Genomic DNA, 12,329 nt, shown 5'->3' with positions numbered 1-12,329 from the left:
TTTAACATGAAAAGTAGTTCAGAGAAAGGGGATTCAAATTGATTTTACTTCCAAATTTCACATTACTTTGTAAAGAAACATTTGATATATTAATCCTAACCCCTCAACATTTATAGTCGCTAAATGCCGATGACTAGAGTGGTTCAGACATTGTATTTATAGTCATCACTTAAAAGCAGCTGCAGTATGAATATTACTGTACCCTTGTGATTTTTATGTTTTCATGAATTACCATATCTATGATGGATTTGGATAGATCTATGAAAATGAATGATTAGGAAACACAACAAGAACAAGACAAGATTAATTAGAAACTACGTATAAATATAGTTGTACTAATAATTTTCAAAAAAGTCACAGTTTTCATCCAGTTAATATTTTAGAAGAGATTAGTAATCCCTTTTTTCTCATTAATATGTTTTTATTTATTTTTAAATAGAGATCCAATTTAAGGAAAAAATTAGAAGACGCATACAATTATGCAACTGATGGCATAAGAAAGTAATTTCATTTTACGTACTTATTTGTAAAAAAAGCCTTTTTGTTATTAATGTGTGATGGAGTTAATTAGTGATTACTAATAAAGTTCTGTCTGTGGGTGACTGATGGGTGCTTCACCAACTCACCATCGCAGCCTCGTTCCACCTGGCCCACCCTGTGGAGGGCATCTGCGATCAGGTCGGGGAGTCTCCCATTCAGGTCTACGGAGGCCAGACAGCCCTGGTACCCGTCTCGGGATGCAATCAGCTTGGGCAGGTTGCTGTACATATTCTTTATCACGCCACCGATGTACAGCTCTCCTGCAAATGCACAGAAATCGGGCTGTGAGAAATGGTCTGGGTTGGGCTATATTTTCAGCACCATAGACAAAACTGAAACTCCTGCAGACAGTAGTGTGTGTCTGTGAGTCCTGCTCATCTATGACTACAGAATGGTATAAATCCAAGATGAAAGTGACAGGACTGCACCGTGACAAAAAGGTGCAATTACAAATGTGTCTGCAGCTTAAGCACAACGGACAGCGTCATTTATCAAGACAAAGCTTTGTTAGGCTGTGGTTGTTATAGATGGCAAACCTACATCTGAAACCAGACAGTCCCTCTGGTACGAACAGAGACCAGTAGGTTATCAAAGACAACACCTTTCAGTCTTCTGTCACATCACCTACTGTATGGACACACACATACGCACGCACGCACGCACGAACGCTCCCACATACGCACGCACGCACGCACGAACGCACGCACCCACGCACCCACACACGCACGCACACAAACACACAGACACAGACACAGACACACACAGACACACACACACACACACACACACACACACACACACACACACACACACACACACACACACACACACACACACACACACACATACACACACACACACACACACACACACAAAAACATTAAAAATATGGAAAACATAGAAGACACCCTGCTGTGTCACCGAAAGACCTCCACATCCAAACTTCATTTTGGGATGTCACAAATATTTGACATTTACTATGTAGGTTTGTTAATTAATTAATTTATTTATGTATTTATTTATTTTACATATTTTCCTTTTGAGAATTTTTTAGCTTTAAAGTCCATCTTGCAAATTTTAGTCTCATCTCATGGTCGCAGATTGTAACTTCCTGGAAAGATTGCGATATAAATGTAATGTAATGTTCATTGCGATGTAAACAAAGCATAAAATATGCTTATAAAACTGAAGCTGGACTTATAAAATGGTTGCAAATTATGTTTGGCTTATATTTATTACATTTAATCCAAAATGACTAATTGCATTATCCTATACTGATTTTTTATGAGTGTTGAGCCCTTTTTTTTTTTTTTTACACAGTGACACTCCTCTGTTTGTTCACACAGGACAAAACCTGGCAGAACACCCAAATCTGGTTTGTGAGGGAAAACGCATGATCTAGGACACAGCAACATTTACCCTACTTTCACCCTTGCATGCCTTCATTGGTTCATACAGACCATCAGTCCAGAACAAACAAACATCAGGATGGTCACGAACAAGTGAAGGAATGAGTGGATAATAATATGAAAATGCGCACTCCAAAAGAAATCATTTCAATAGAGGAAGGAAGGAAATCTATTTTGGAATATTCATTTAAAATAAAGATGATGCTGCATAAAAAAAACAATAATTCCCATTATTTACTACAAAGATAATATGATGTTAGATGACATAATCTGCCTTGTGATCGTGATGTGCATTAATGTATAAATATGTTAATTACAATGTCTGAACTTCATTGAACTCACCATGGTGAGTGTTGGTAATAGGATGCAGTAAACTAATTATATCTGTACACTTTGTACTGACCGTAGTGCTGCTCACTTATTTGTGCTTTTAAAGACTGAATGCAAATGTCTTTGATCTATCTATGGGCATACCGTGTTGCTTTGATATACATGCTGCACTTTGTGCTTTAGGTGTTGTTGGTTGTCGATCCACTGTGGCTAATACCAGATGTACGGAGCAGACGATAAACACCACAGTCGCCAAGAGACAGCAGTGAATTGATATCTTAAAGCAGTGTGGTGTGAATGTTGGGAGGTGTGTTCGTGAGAGATGTTCCCCAGACAAACTGTTTGTCAATGCAGAGGCCCCAGGAACATGTTTCGATGATAACGCAATTCAAAGAAGCACCTCACAATTGACACGAGCAGATTGTATGGCGCCAGCCGTGAAACGGCGGAATTGACATATGAGAGATTTATTGTATGATCCCATCAATATACAATTTCCTGCTGGGAGAGTAGCAGAAAGACACTACACCACATTTTCATGACGGTAGGACATTTTGTGTATCGTCAGCAAAATGATGAATTTGAGTTTCGGGACATCACAGTGCTCATGCACAATTAAGGTCTCTTTACATTACAACATAAAAGGAAATATGCATCCATTTCTGAGGCCAATTACTCTCCCCCCACTCACTACACTCCTCTACATAGCCTCTGTCCTGGAGTTGTGTGGGGGGAACAGAGGCCTTTGATGTGAGTGCATATGAATAAACACAGCTTAAAATGCTTGCAACATTCCCCATCATCAAAATTCGAACTACACCATTTATCTCGAAGAAGGCATAAAATAAGCATCCTGCTAAACTTAAGGGGAGAGATCACGCCTCACAGATAGGAGCAGAAGAAAGCCTCCGTCTGCATGAAGAACTAAAAATTCTAAAAATTCTATTTCCACAGCAGAAAAGCGTAACTTTCAGCTTCCGCAATCTCAGACGCAATGAGCCATGGGGTCAATTATGTGTGGACTTAGTGTAATGGAAAGAGTTGATGTTTGCCAAGTTCCCTGTAGAATTAATGAGGACTTGACACTTCATATTTCCAAGCCAGGGGTCTGGATATTATAATCAATACAACAAATTCATTAGCTGTCTGGCTGAGTGATGTACTGAAATCAAGGCTGTAAGAACCATTTGGTAAATATGAAATTATTGGCATGGAGTTCATTTCAAATAAAGCAACCTGCAGGAGTAAACATGATGCTAAAGATTCTCTTTCCTGACTGAATTTGAGTTGTACTGTAGAAGAAGCAATTCTGCTTCTTGTGCTGCAGTAAAGATGATAAAGCAGGAATAAATATTCGGCATGCATCCACCCACCCTCTGAGAGGAAATAGTTCTCATTGTTGGAGTTAAGACATTTTGTTTGAATATACGTATTTCTTTTTTGGTCTATTAGGGCATGAAGAGTTTGTTCTCCACACATTACAGCTTATCTAAGCAGTTCTTGAATGCATCACAGCTCCATTGCTGTTAGTGTTGTTTGCTGTGGAGGTTGCAGTGCAAAACATTTGTCCTGTTTTGTATTTATTTTTGCATAAAATATTATGGTTTTGTGTTCAATGACAATGTACTGGTTTGTTCTTTTGTGAATAATCATGACAAATAATACGTTTTCAAAGATTTTAATATGCCAAAAAGTCATGTTTTGATCATTTCTACAACTCCATGCATGTTGTTTGCCTCCTAGTTTTAGAGTTAAAGTCTGGCCGGCGGTTTAAAATAACAAGAAACAATTTTCCTCGTCTGATTTTTCCATGTGGTGATGGATGCTTGTGCGGCCGCTCAGAATGGTCCTAAAGACTGGTCCAATTACAGCCTCCCAGACATCACCGGAGACCACCACCTCTGCATCTCCAGAGTTAACATAACGACCTCTCAGGGGTTGTCTGGAGCATGCTATACGAGGCCCTGAAGAACCCAAGACGGCAAAATTTAGAGGAGCACAAGAACTTAAGAAAGGATGTTTTTTTTATAGGCTTTATATATATATATATATATATATAGAGAGAGAGAGAGAAAGAGAGAGAGAGAGAGAGAGAGAGAGAGAGAGAGAGAGTCAACACAGACATCAGTAAATTACTTCCAGCCTTGTCATCATCCTCAAAACATTTATTTATCTACTTTTTTCCTTTGCTATATATATATATTCATATACTGTATATACTCATATATATATATATATATATATATATATATATATATATATATATATATATATATATATATATATATATATATATATATATACTGTATATATTTTTTTTTTCCATGTGTCACAATTTGTAAAGAGAATTGAAAGACAGTTTGGATATTCCTGTTGCAAAAAGCTAATTTTTGTGTTACTTTAGAGTTTCAGTGTGAATGCAGTGTCAAGTTATTCATTTCAAGACACTCAGAACAAGAATTGTTTCTCATCCTTGCCTGTAATTGGCTCCCAAGTGAAGTAGCGAGTCTGCTGCCTATGCCCAAATCTACTGATACAGAGATATATTATTCATGACTATCACTAAGAGAAAATTCATAATGAGGATAGGCCGTGGCTCCACAACGGCTAGTCTCACTATTGAACAACAACCATCTTCCTTTGGCCAATCCCCCGACAAACAGAAAGCCCACCATTAACTTTCATTAAATGCTCTATTAAAAATCTCTGCCTCCCTCTCGGGTCCTCACTCTCACATCTCTACGCTGCCATTGCTACCGTTTGTCCCACGCTGGCTCTAATTGACATAGATTGAATGATTGGTGATGAGAAAACACAGACACACACGCACACGCACACGCACACGCACACACACACACACACACACACACACACACACACGTGCTGTGGGCAAATGAATAACTGTAAGGCAGTGGCGGTGTGTTACAAGTGACGTTGGAACAATGGCAGCCAGCAGGAAGATGTAGGGATCGTGTGATCGCTAATTACAGAAACACAAAGACACCACAACAAGGCGATTGATGTAGAGAATGAATAATGACACTGTTTGCTTTTTAATTGCTTATGCTAAAATCAAAAGTTGCATAATTATGCTGCGCATTGCCTCTCTGTATTTTGGACTGTGTGCAATTCAAAAGAAATGATGTAGCAAAGACATGTTTTGAAAGAAATATTAGGTTGAAGCACCAAATGCTGTAATTATTTGATGCTATTAGTGACACCTTCTCTGTCACACACTGCCACCCCATTTACTTTTAACCATGGGTGGAGGAAGGCACCTCACTCTGCTTTACACAGCCTCTCTTCATTTACATAGCTGAGGGAGTGAGGTGGTAAAATCTACAACAAAAATAAATTATTTAAATGACTACAATGTAGCAAAAATTTAATGCCTGCACAAATTTTAATACTGTCTCCAGAATTAAAGGTTCATGTCATAGACTGGTATCTTTCATTGCTTGAATACATTTAGACAAGGTCAGACGTGGTTCATTATGTACATAGACAGAGCAAGAAAGACACAGAAAAATCCCATTTTTACTCATTGATTAGTGATCTGGTCATCATCTTTGAGCCTCAAATGACTGTGTGTACTTGAGCACAAATACTTAAAAAAACAGGAATTCAAAGACATAGAAAAATGTTTGTCTTTCAAATTGTACATTTATTGAACTGCAACACTAACACTATCATTGGGATCTGCCTGCTGAAAACACAAACTTTATTTAATATGTTTTTAGGTGCTAAAGTTTAAATCTTTTTAACTACATGTATAGATGAAGATTGTATTTGATTTGGTATTAAAGCCTAGCATTATTAGATTTCATCCCTATTACTTTCACTGCATAGCTGTACTTCAGCACATGCAGGTAATAAAAGCCCTCTGAATCATTTTTTACAGTGTATCTCCAGTCTTTTATCACATATTGTACCTCCTTGAAATAAAATTTAACGCTGTAAATAACCCTCTGAGGAATCTTGATGAAAGGAACATGAACATATAGGTGTATAAAACCCCCACCATTGACTGCTTGTCATCATGTCACAGTACAACCAGCATGTATGTACCTTTAAAAGGCGCCACATGATCCAGTTTTTGCTGAAAAGCTGTAAAGATCATCTAATCAAACAGACGTCATTACGTACTTTCATTTTTCCATTCCTCCGTTATGAAATGTCACTCTGTATTCTGAGTCTTTTTCCTTCTCGCCGTGCTCAGTCTCTATCTTTTACCCTTCATTTTCCACCCCCTACGTTTGTTTTTATCTCGCTGCACTTTCATTTGCAATCGTCACTCTGCACTCATGGTAACCTCACCTTGTTTTTACACGCTTTGCTTTACTTGATTCTGCCTAAAATCAGATCTGGCATGAGATGGAGGACGGATTAGTTGTATCTGAGTGTTTTACTTCATCTTTTTTTTTTTTTTAATGAAACTGGAGCTGAATGTGAGGAGACTTTTGAATTCATGATTTCTTCAGGTGAGGCCTTTTGAAGTCTACTGATACTTAAATAGTGACTTAATGGGGGCTCGCAGAATTCTCTTTTCATCTCTTCCAGTTTGATCACCCAGCATAGTATCAAGCAGCAAATCTAGAAGACGGACTTAATCATCCCCTAAAACCCTCCTCTGTCTGACTGGGATAGGCTCCGGCTAACCCGTGACTAACAAGGCAGAAAAGCAGCTGAAAATAGATGGATGGATGGATGGATGGATGGATGGATGGATGGATGGATGGATGGATGGATGGATGATGGGTGGACATGAGGGAATTTTAATTCCAAAACACATCATGTTCACCAGTAAAACATATTTGTTTTGATGTTTTTTAAATTTATTCATTTTTCAATTTTAAATTACTATTTCTACAGTTTTGTTTAACAGCTCACTCACAACAATTACATTTAATTCAATACTTTAATGTTAATATTACCCATGGTTATTTTTTGGGTTATTCCTTTCCAATTGATTTGAAGGCAATCAATTGGAAAGGACTAATTTATATTGGAATTGTTTTTTCAAATATTTGTATTTATTGCCTTTCATTTGTTTGATTCTTAGACAAAAAACATCCACTCAAATAAATCAACATCACCTATTTCGGTGTGAGTCTGAGGAAAACACTGAGAAGAATGTACACTTGTGTGAAAACAAAGACACACAGTCAGAAGCACCGTCTGTCTGTAGGACAAAAATGGAGTCTGTTGATGAAAGGGAGTGATGAGGCGAGAACAAGGAGAAGATGGAAAATGGCCAAAGCTCAGTAAATTCTACTGTAGGACAGGTTAGTGGAAGAAGCTACAGCACACTTCTCTGTTGCAGCGCTCAGGCTAGCAACCCCATCATTTGTTGAAATAACACAGGCAGAAAAAAAGGAAAGAGAAGAGGAAGAAACTATTTATATACAGCTGGCAAGACAGATAATTAACACTTCTGTTTATATAATAAAGATACAGGAAAGAAAAAAGTATCTAACATTTGCATCTAGTTAATTAGAAATTAATTTAATAAATTGTTGGTTAAGCTATTGATTAATGAGAAGAACAATTTACAGTGTTAAGCGGCTACACTACAAACTGCTCTTCACTTCCTGTTCAGTGATGCTTCGCTGGAGAGGTTGAGACATTTACATAAGATGAGATTCAGTGCTGATCGAGTTGGGCTTAATGTGATTTGTTTAGTGATTATCATAAAAATTGTCAATTGTAAATAGTATATTCAAAACACTTTCTTTCATTGAATCAGTTTGACAAAGTGCAGTATATAGGACAAAGTGGAATTATTCTGAAATCTGAACATAACCTACTTGTGTTGCATCTTCTATTTGTGTTCATGCATAAACTATGGGGAAATACTGAAAAATGCAAGGAGGATGGCTGGTACTTTGTCATAAATAGTACTATTAATAAATAACTGCTGAAGCACGGGGGAGGTAAAATTAGCTGTCGAGAAACATCCTTTCAGTAAAGAAGGTTCAAAAAGGGTTTTTTTGTTTTTTTTCACTAGTGGATTCAGCACGCAGTGACTCAAACACGGGCTGTTGGTTGAAACACCTCCACAACACTTACGTTCAGAAATTTGAGAGTGCTTTCCAAGTTGAGTGAATCACTTAAGAGTTTAAACCTCTTCCAAGCTTAAACTGCTTGTCTAAAGATGACACGGTCAAGAGTACTTCTGAACAAAGACGTGTAATCTGATCTGTTCAGCACATCAGTTGCACTACTTTGCACCAGTTCCATTGGGTCTAATGGAGAAATGAATGGGATTTCAATTTCCACTGCTGGACAATGGATTTCCTCAGTGTAACCCCCCCAAACCCCTTTCTCACTGTTGAAAGGGATGTATATTTTAAAGACTATTCACATCAAGGGGAGAGATAATTACAAGAAAAAAAGAAAAAAAAGAAGACAAAAGCATTCTTCTTAACCCTTAAAGCCCAATGATGATAATGGATTCTCTTTGCTGTTATGATAATGGAATTTCTCTCCACACATAATGAAATAAAACTGGAAAATATTTGCGATGCAACAATTTTATGTCTATTATCAGTGGAAGAGTCTATTATGGTTTACGTCCATCATCACAAAGCTTTACTTTGGAACCTGAAAATGAATATGTTAATGCATTGATGAGGGGACTCGTGCTCTGCAGTGTGATGGTGTGTTCATGTCTAGGAACTGAAGGAAAGCAGTGTCGCTCTTATGATGGCACATTTAAGGTTGAATGCCAGGCAGACAATAGGGTTAGGTTAATTTGAATTTGTTTGTGAATTGTAATAATATGTTTATCCAAGTAAATTATACAGAATAACAAGGGAAGCCATATACAAGGCTGTAGTCCCCAGTTCTGTTTCTGTGTTGTGACGATCCCATTCCATTTATCAGTGAACATAGTCCTCCATTAAGTATTCCTTCCTGTCAAAGCCAATCCAGGCTCCTCTTTCCTTGAGGAAGGAATTGAATCCATAGCTGAGACTCAATACCTTTGTTCATCTTGATCCTCTTATTGAAACGAGATTCAGACAAATATTATTTGTCATATGATTTGATATATTAAAGCTGGAGGAAGAGATGGGAGGTTTAAGCTGCTGATGAATAGCAGCAGTAGGATAACATCAGCCATTGTGGTCCCAGAAGCAACAGTTTTGAAGTGGGAGAGTCTGGAAAAGGTCTGAGTCTCTGAGGGAGAATAAGACGGAAGGATATGCTGTGAATCTGAGCCTGACGCAAGTAAGGAATGAATATTCTGTCTGATCGTCTCAAGGATGGAGCAACATTGCTGCCTCATTTAAATTCTACTTCGTTAGAGAGAGTAATATAAGTGACATCAGCATTTGGATTATAAATGTGTTTAAAATGAACTTGAGTCTGCTGAATGCCTTGATTGTCAGGTCCTCCTTTCTTTTATTCATGAGCCTTTCATAGTCAGCTATAATATGATGCTGCAGATCAGGTCAGGCAGATAAGAGAAGGAAATATGAGGAAGAACAGTTTTGACTTCTCAAGTCAGGGTGAAAATAATATGCTCAGGTCAAATTGCATGGACAAAAACCTTTACAATGAAAAAATGCATCCAACTCCTTTGATTGCAATAATGATCATTTTAAATATCTAAGGATGTCATGAATGGGTTTTGAAATAGGATTTTTTGGGGTAGTCACCCACAGTTAGTGTAAATATTAATTGTAAATAATGGAGATTATTTTTAAAAAAGCAGACAATGTGGAAGGTAAGAGGTGTTAGGGTCATTTTTGCTGCAATACCGTGAGGGAGCAACCTCTGCATGGAGATTAAGGTTAGGTTAAATCTAACCTAAGATCTCTGCAATCAAAGAAAAGATACAAACACATGATATTTAAGTCTCATTTCTGGAGGTATTTTTTACAATTGCAATAAGCCCAAAGTTAGAGCACTGAATTTATTTAACGGTTTTGGATTTTATAGGTAAAAGTTGGGTCGCAGTAAGTATGCATGAAAGGAAACATTTATATCCCAGAAATGCTCACTGAATGCTTTAGAAATTTGATAAATGTCATCAAATAAATTTAAATAATCTCACACCAAATACAGCTTGTTGGCAAGAACTGATATAATCATGTTGATCTGCTAAAAATCTGATTGTGTTGACATGAAAACACATACATTGTTCTTTCGCTGCTGTGTAATAAGATCAATCTGATTCAGAAATTCATCTGAGCAATAGATTTATACTTATGAGTCTCCATTTTACATGGTTCATCATAATGTAATATTTAAATGCCTTTTGCAACGATAACATCACAACTGATTAGCCTGGATTCCACACAATGTGAAAAGTCATGTTTTCTTGCTTTAAACTTCATTTACTTTTCATTTAATTCCCTGTTGATCAAAATCAGATGAGGTGACTTTCAGAAATATTTTGATATCTGATCTATTACAATTATCAGTCTTATTCTTTTACTTTCGGCTTTTCCCTTCAGGGGTCGCCACAGCGAATCAGTTGCCTCCATCTAATCCTGTCGTCTGCATCCTCTTCCCTCACACCAATTACCTTCATGTCCTCTTTCACTACATCCATAAACCTCCTCTTGGGTCTTCCTCTACGCCTCCTGCCTCGCAGCTCAAAACGCAGCATCTTTCTACCAATACATTCACTATCTCTCATCTGGACATGTCCAAACCATCTCAGTCTGGCCTCTCTGACTTTATCCCCAAAACCTCTAACATGTGCTGTGCCTCTGATGTACTCATTCCTGATCCTATCCTTTCTGATCACTCCCAAAGAGAACCTCAGCATCTTCATCTCTGCTACCTCCAGCTCTGTCTCCTGTCTTTTCCTCAGTGACACTGTCTCTAGACCAAACAACATCGCTGGTCTCACCAGTTTTGTACACCTTTCCTTTCATTTTAGCTGAAACTCTTCTATCACACATCCCACCTGACACTTTTCTCCACCCATTCCATCCAGCCTGTACACACTTCACCTCTTTTCCACACTCTCCATTGCTCTGGACTGTTGACCCTAAGTACTCAATTTCCTCCACCTTCTTGATCTCTTCTCCCTCTAACCTCACTCTTCCACTTGGTTCCCTCTCATTCACACACACGTGCTCTGTCTTACTGCGGCTAACCTTCATTCCTCTCCTTTCCAGGACAAACCTCCACCTCTCTAGCTTCTCCTCCACCTGTTCCCTGCTCTCACTACAGATCACAATGTCATCTGCAAACATCATAGTCCATGGAGATTCCTGTCTAACCTCGTCTGTCAGCCTGTCCATCACCATAGCGAACAAGAAGGGGCTTAGAGCTGATTCCTGATGCAGTCCCACCTCCACCTTGAACTCCTCTGTCAGGCCTACAGCACACCTCACCACTGTCTTACAGTCCTCATACATGTCCTGCACCACTCTAACATACTTCTCTGCCACTCCAGACTTCCTCATACAATACCACAGTTCCTCTCTGGGCACCCTGTCATAAGCTTTCTCCAGATCTACAAAAACACAATGCAGCTCCCTCTGGCCTTCTCTGTACTTCTCTATCAACATCCTCAAAGCAAATACTATATACAGTATGTAGTACTCTTTCTTACAACTATCAGTCAGCTGTTAAAAAAATCATTTTTGTGGAGGTGGCTGACCTGCAGCAATTTACATTTATGGGACTAAAGCCATGTAATTAAAAAATGTTTGGCCTGATAGATGGTTCGAATGAGTGTTGTACCTGGTATGTTAAGAGGCTTTGGTATTGTGTGGGGATTAGAAGCCATTTGAGCTTGGTTTTCCACTGATACTAACCAGACAGAAGAAGTAAATGCTTCGGGGTGATCAAACCGCTAATCTCAAATTCACCGCTGGCATCGTTAAAATATGTGTACCTGTTTGTCGTTCTCTCCTCCTCCTTCTCTCCTGCCAAACCTCTCCTCCACATTGTGTTTCAATTTGTTCTGCTTTTGTTGAAAAATAGAACATATTCAGTGTCGTCTCTTTGCAATTCTGCAAAGTATGCCTCATTAGCAAGCATCTTCAAAAGGAAGGGACAGGCACTGTTGGAATATTGAGTGGAAAT

General features: G+C 38.3%; 1 protein-coding gene across 4 annotated transcripts in view; it reads right to left on the bottom strand.

Moving 5' to 3' along the window:
• Positions 1–12,329, bottom strand: part of nrxn2b (neurexin 2b) — a 581,101-nt gene that overhangs the window by 260,593 nt on the left and 308,179 nt on the right. For all 4 annotated transcript variants that reach the window (XM_068307857.1, XM_068307860.1, XM_068307859.1 and 1 more), the window contains one exon: positions 627–800. In XM_068307857.1, the coding sequence (XP_068163958.1) occupies positions 627–800 (174 nt within the window). The remainder of the gene's footprint in view (positions 1–626; positions 801–12,329) is intronic.

This window comes from Antennarius striatus, chromosome 23 (genome assembly GCF_040054535.1).
Source record: "Antennarius striatus isolate MH-2024 chromosome 23, ASM4005453v1, whole genome shotgun sequence".
Taxonomy (NCBI): domain Eukaryota; kingdom Metazoa; phylum Chordata; class Actinopteri; order Lophiiformes; family Antennariidae; genus Antennarius; species Antennarius striatus.
The sequence above is the reverse complement of the archived record's forward strand: the minus strand, read 5'-3'. Positions and strand labels throughout refer to the sequence as shown.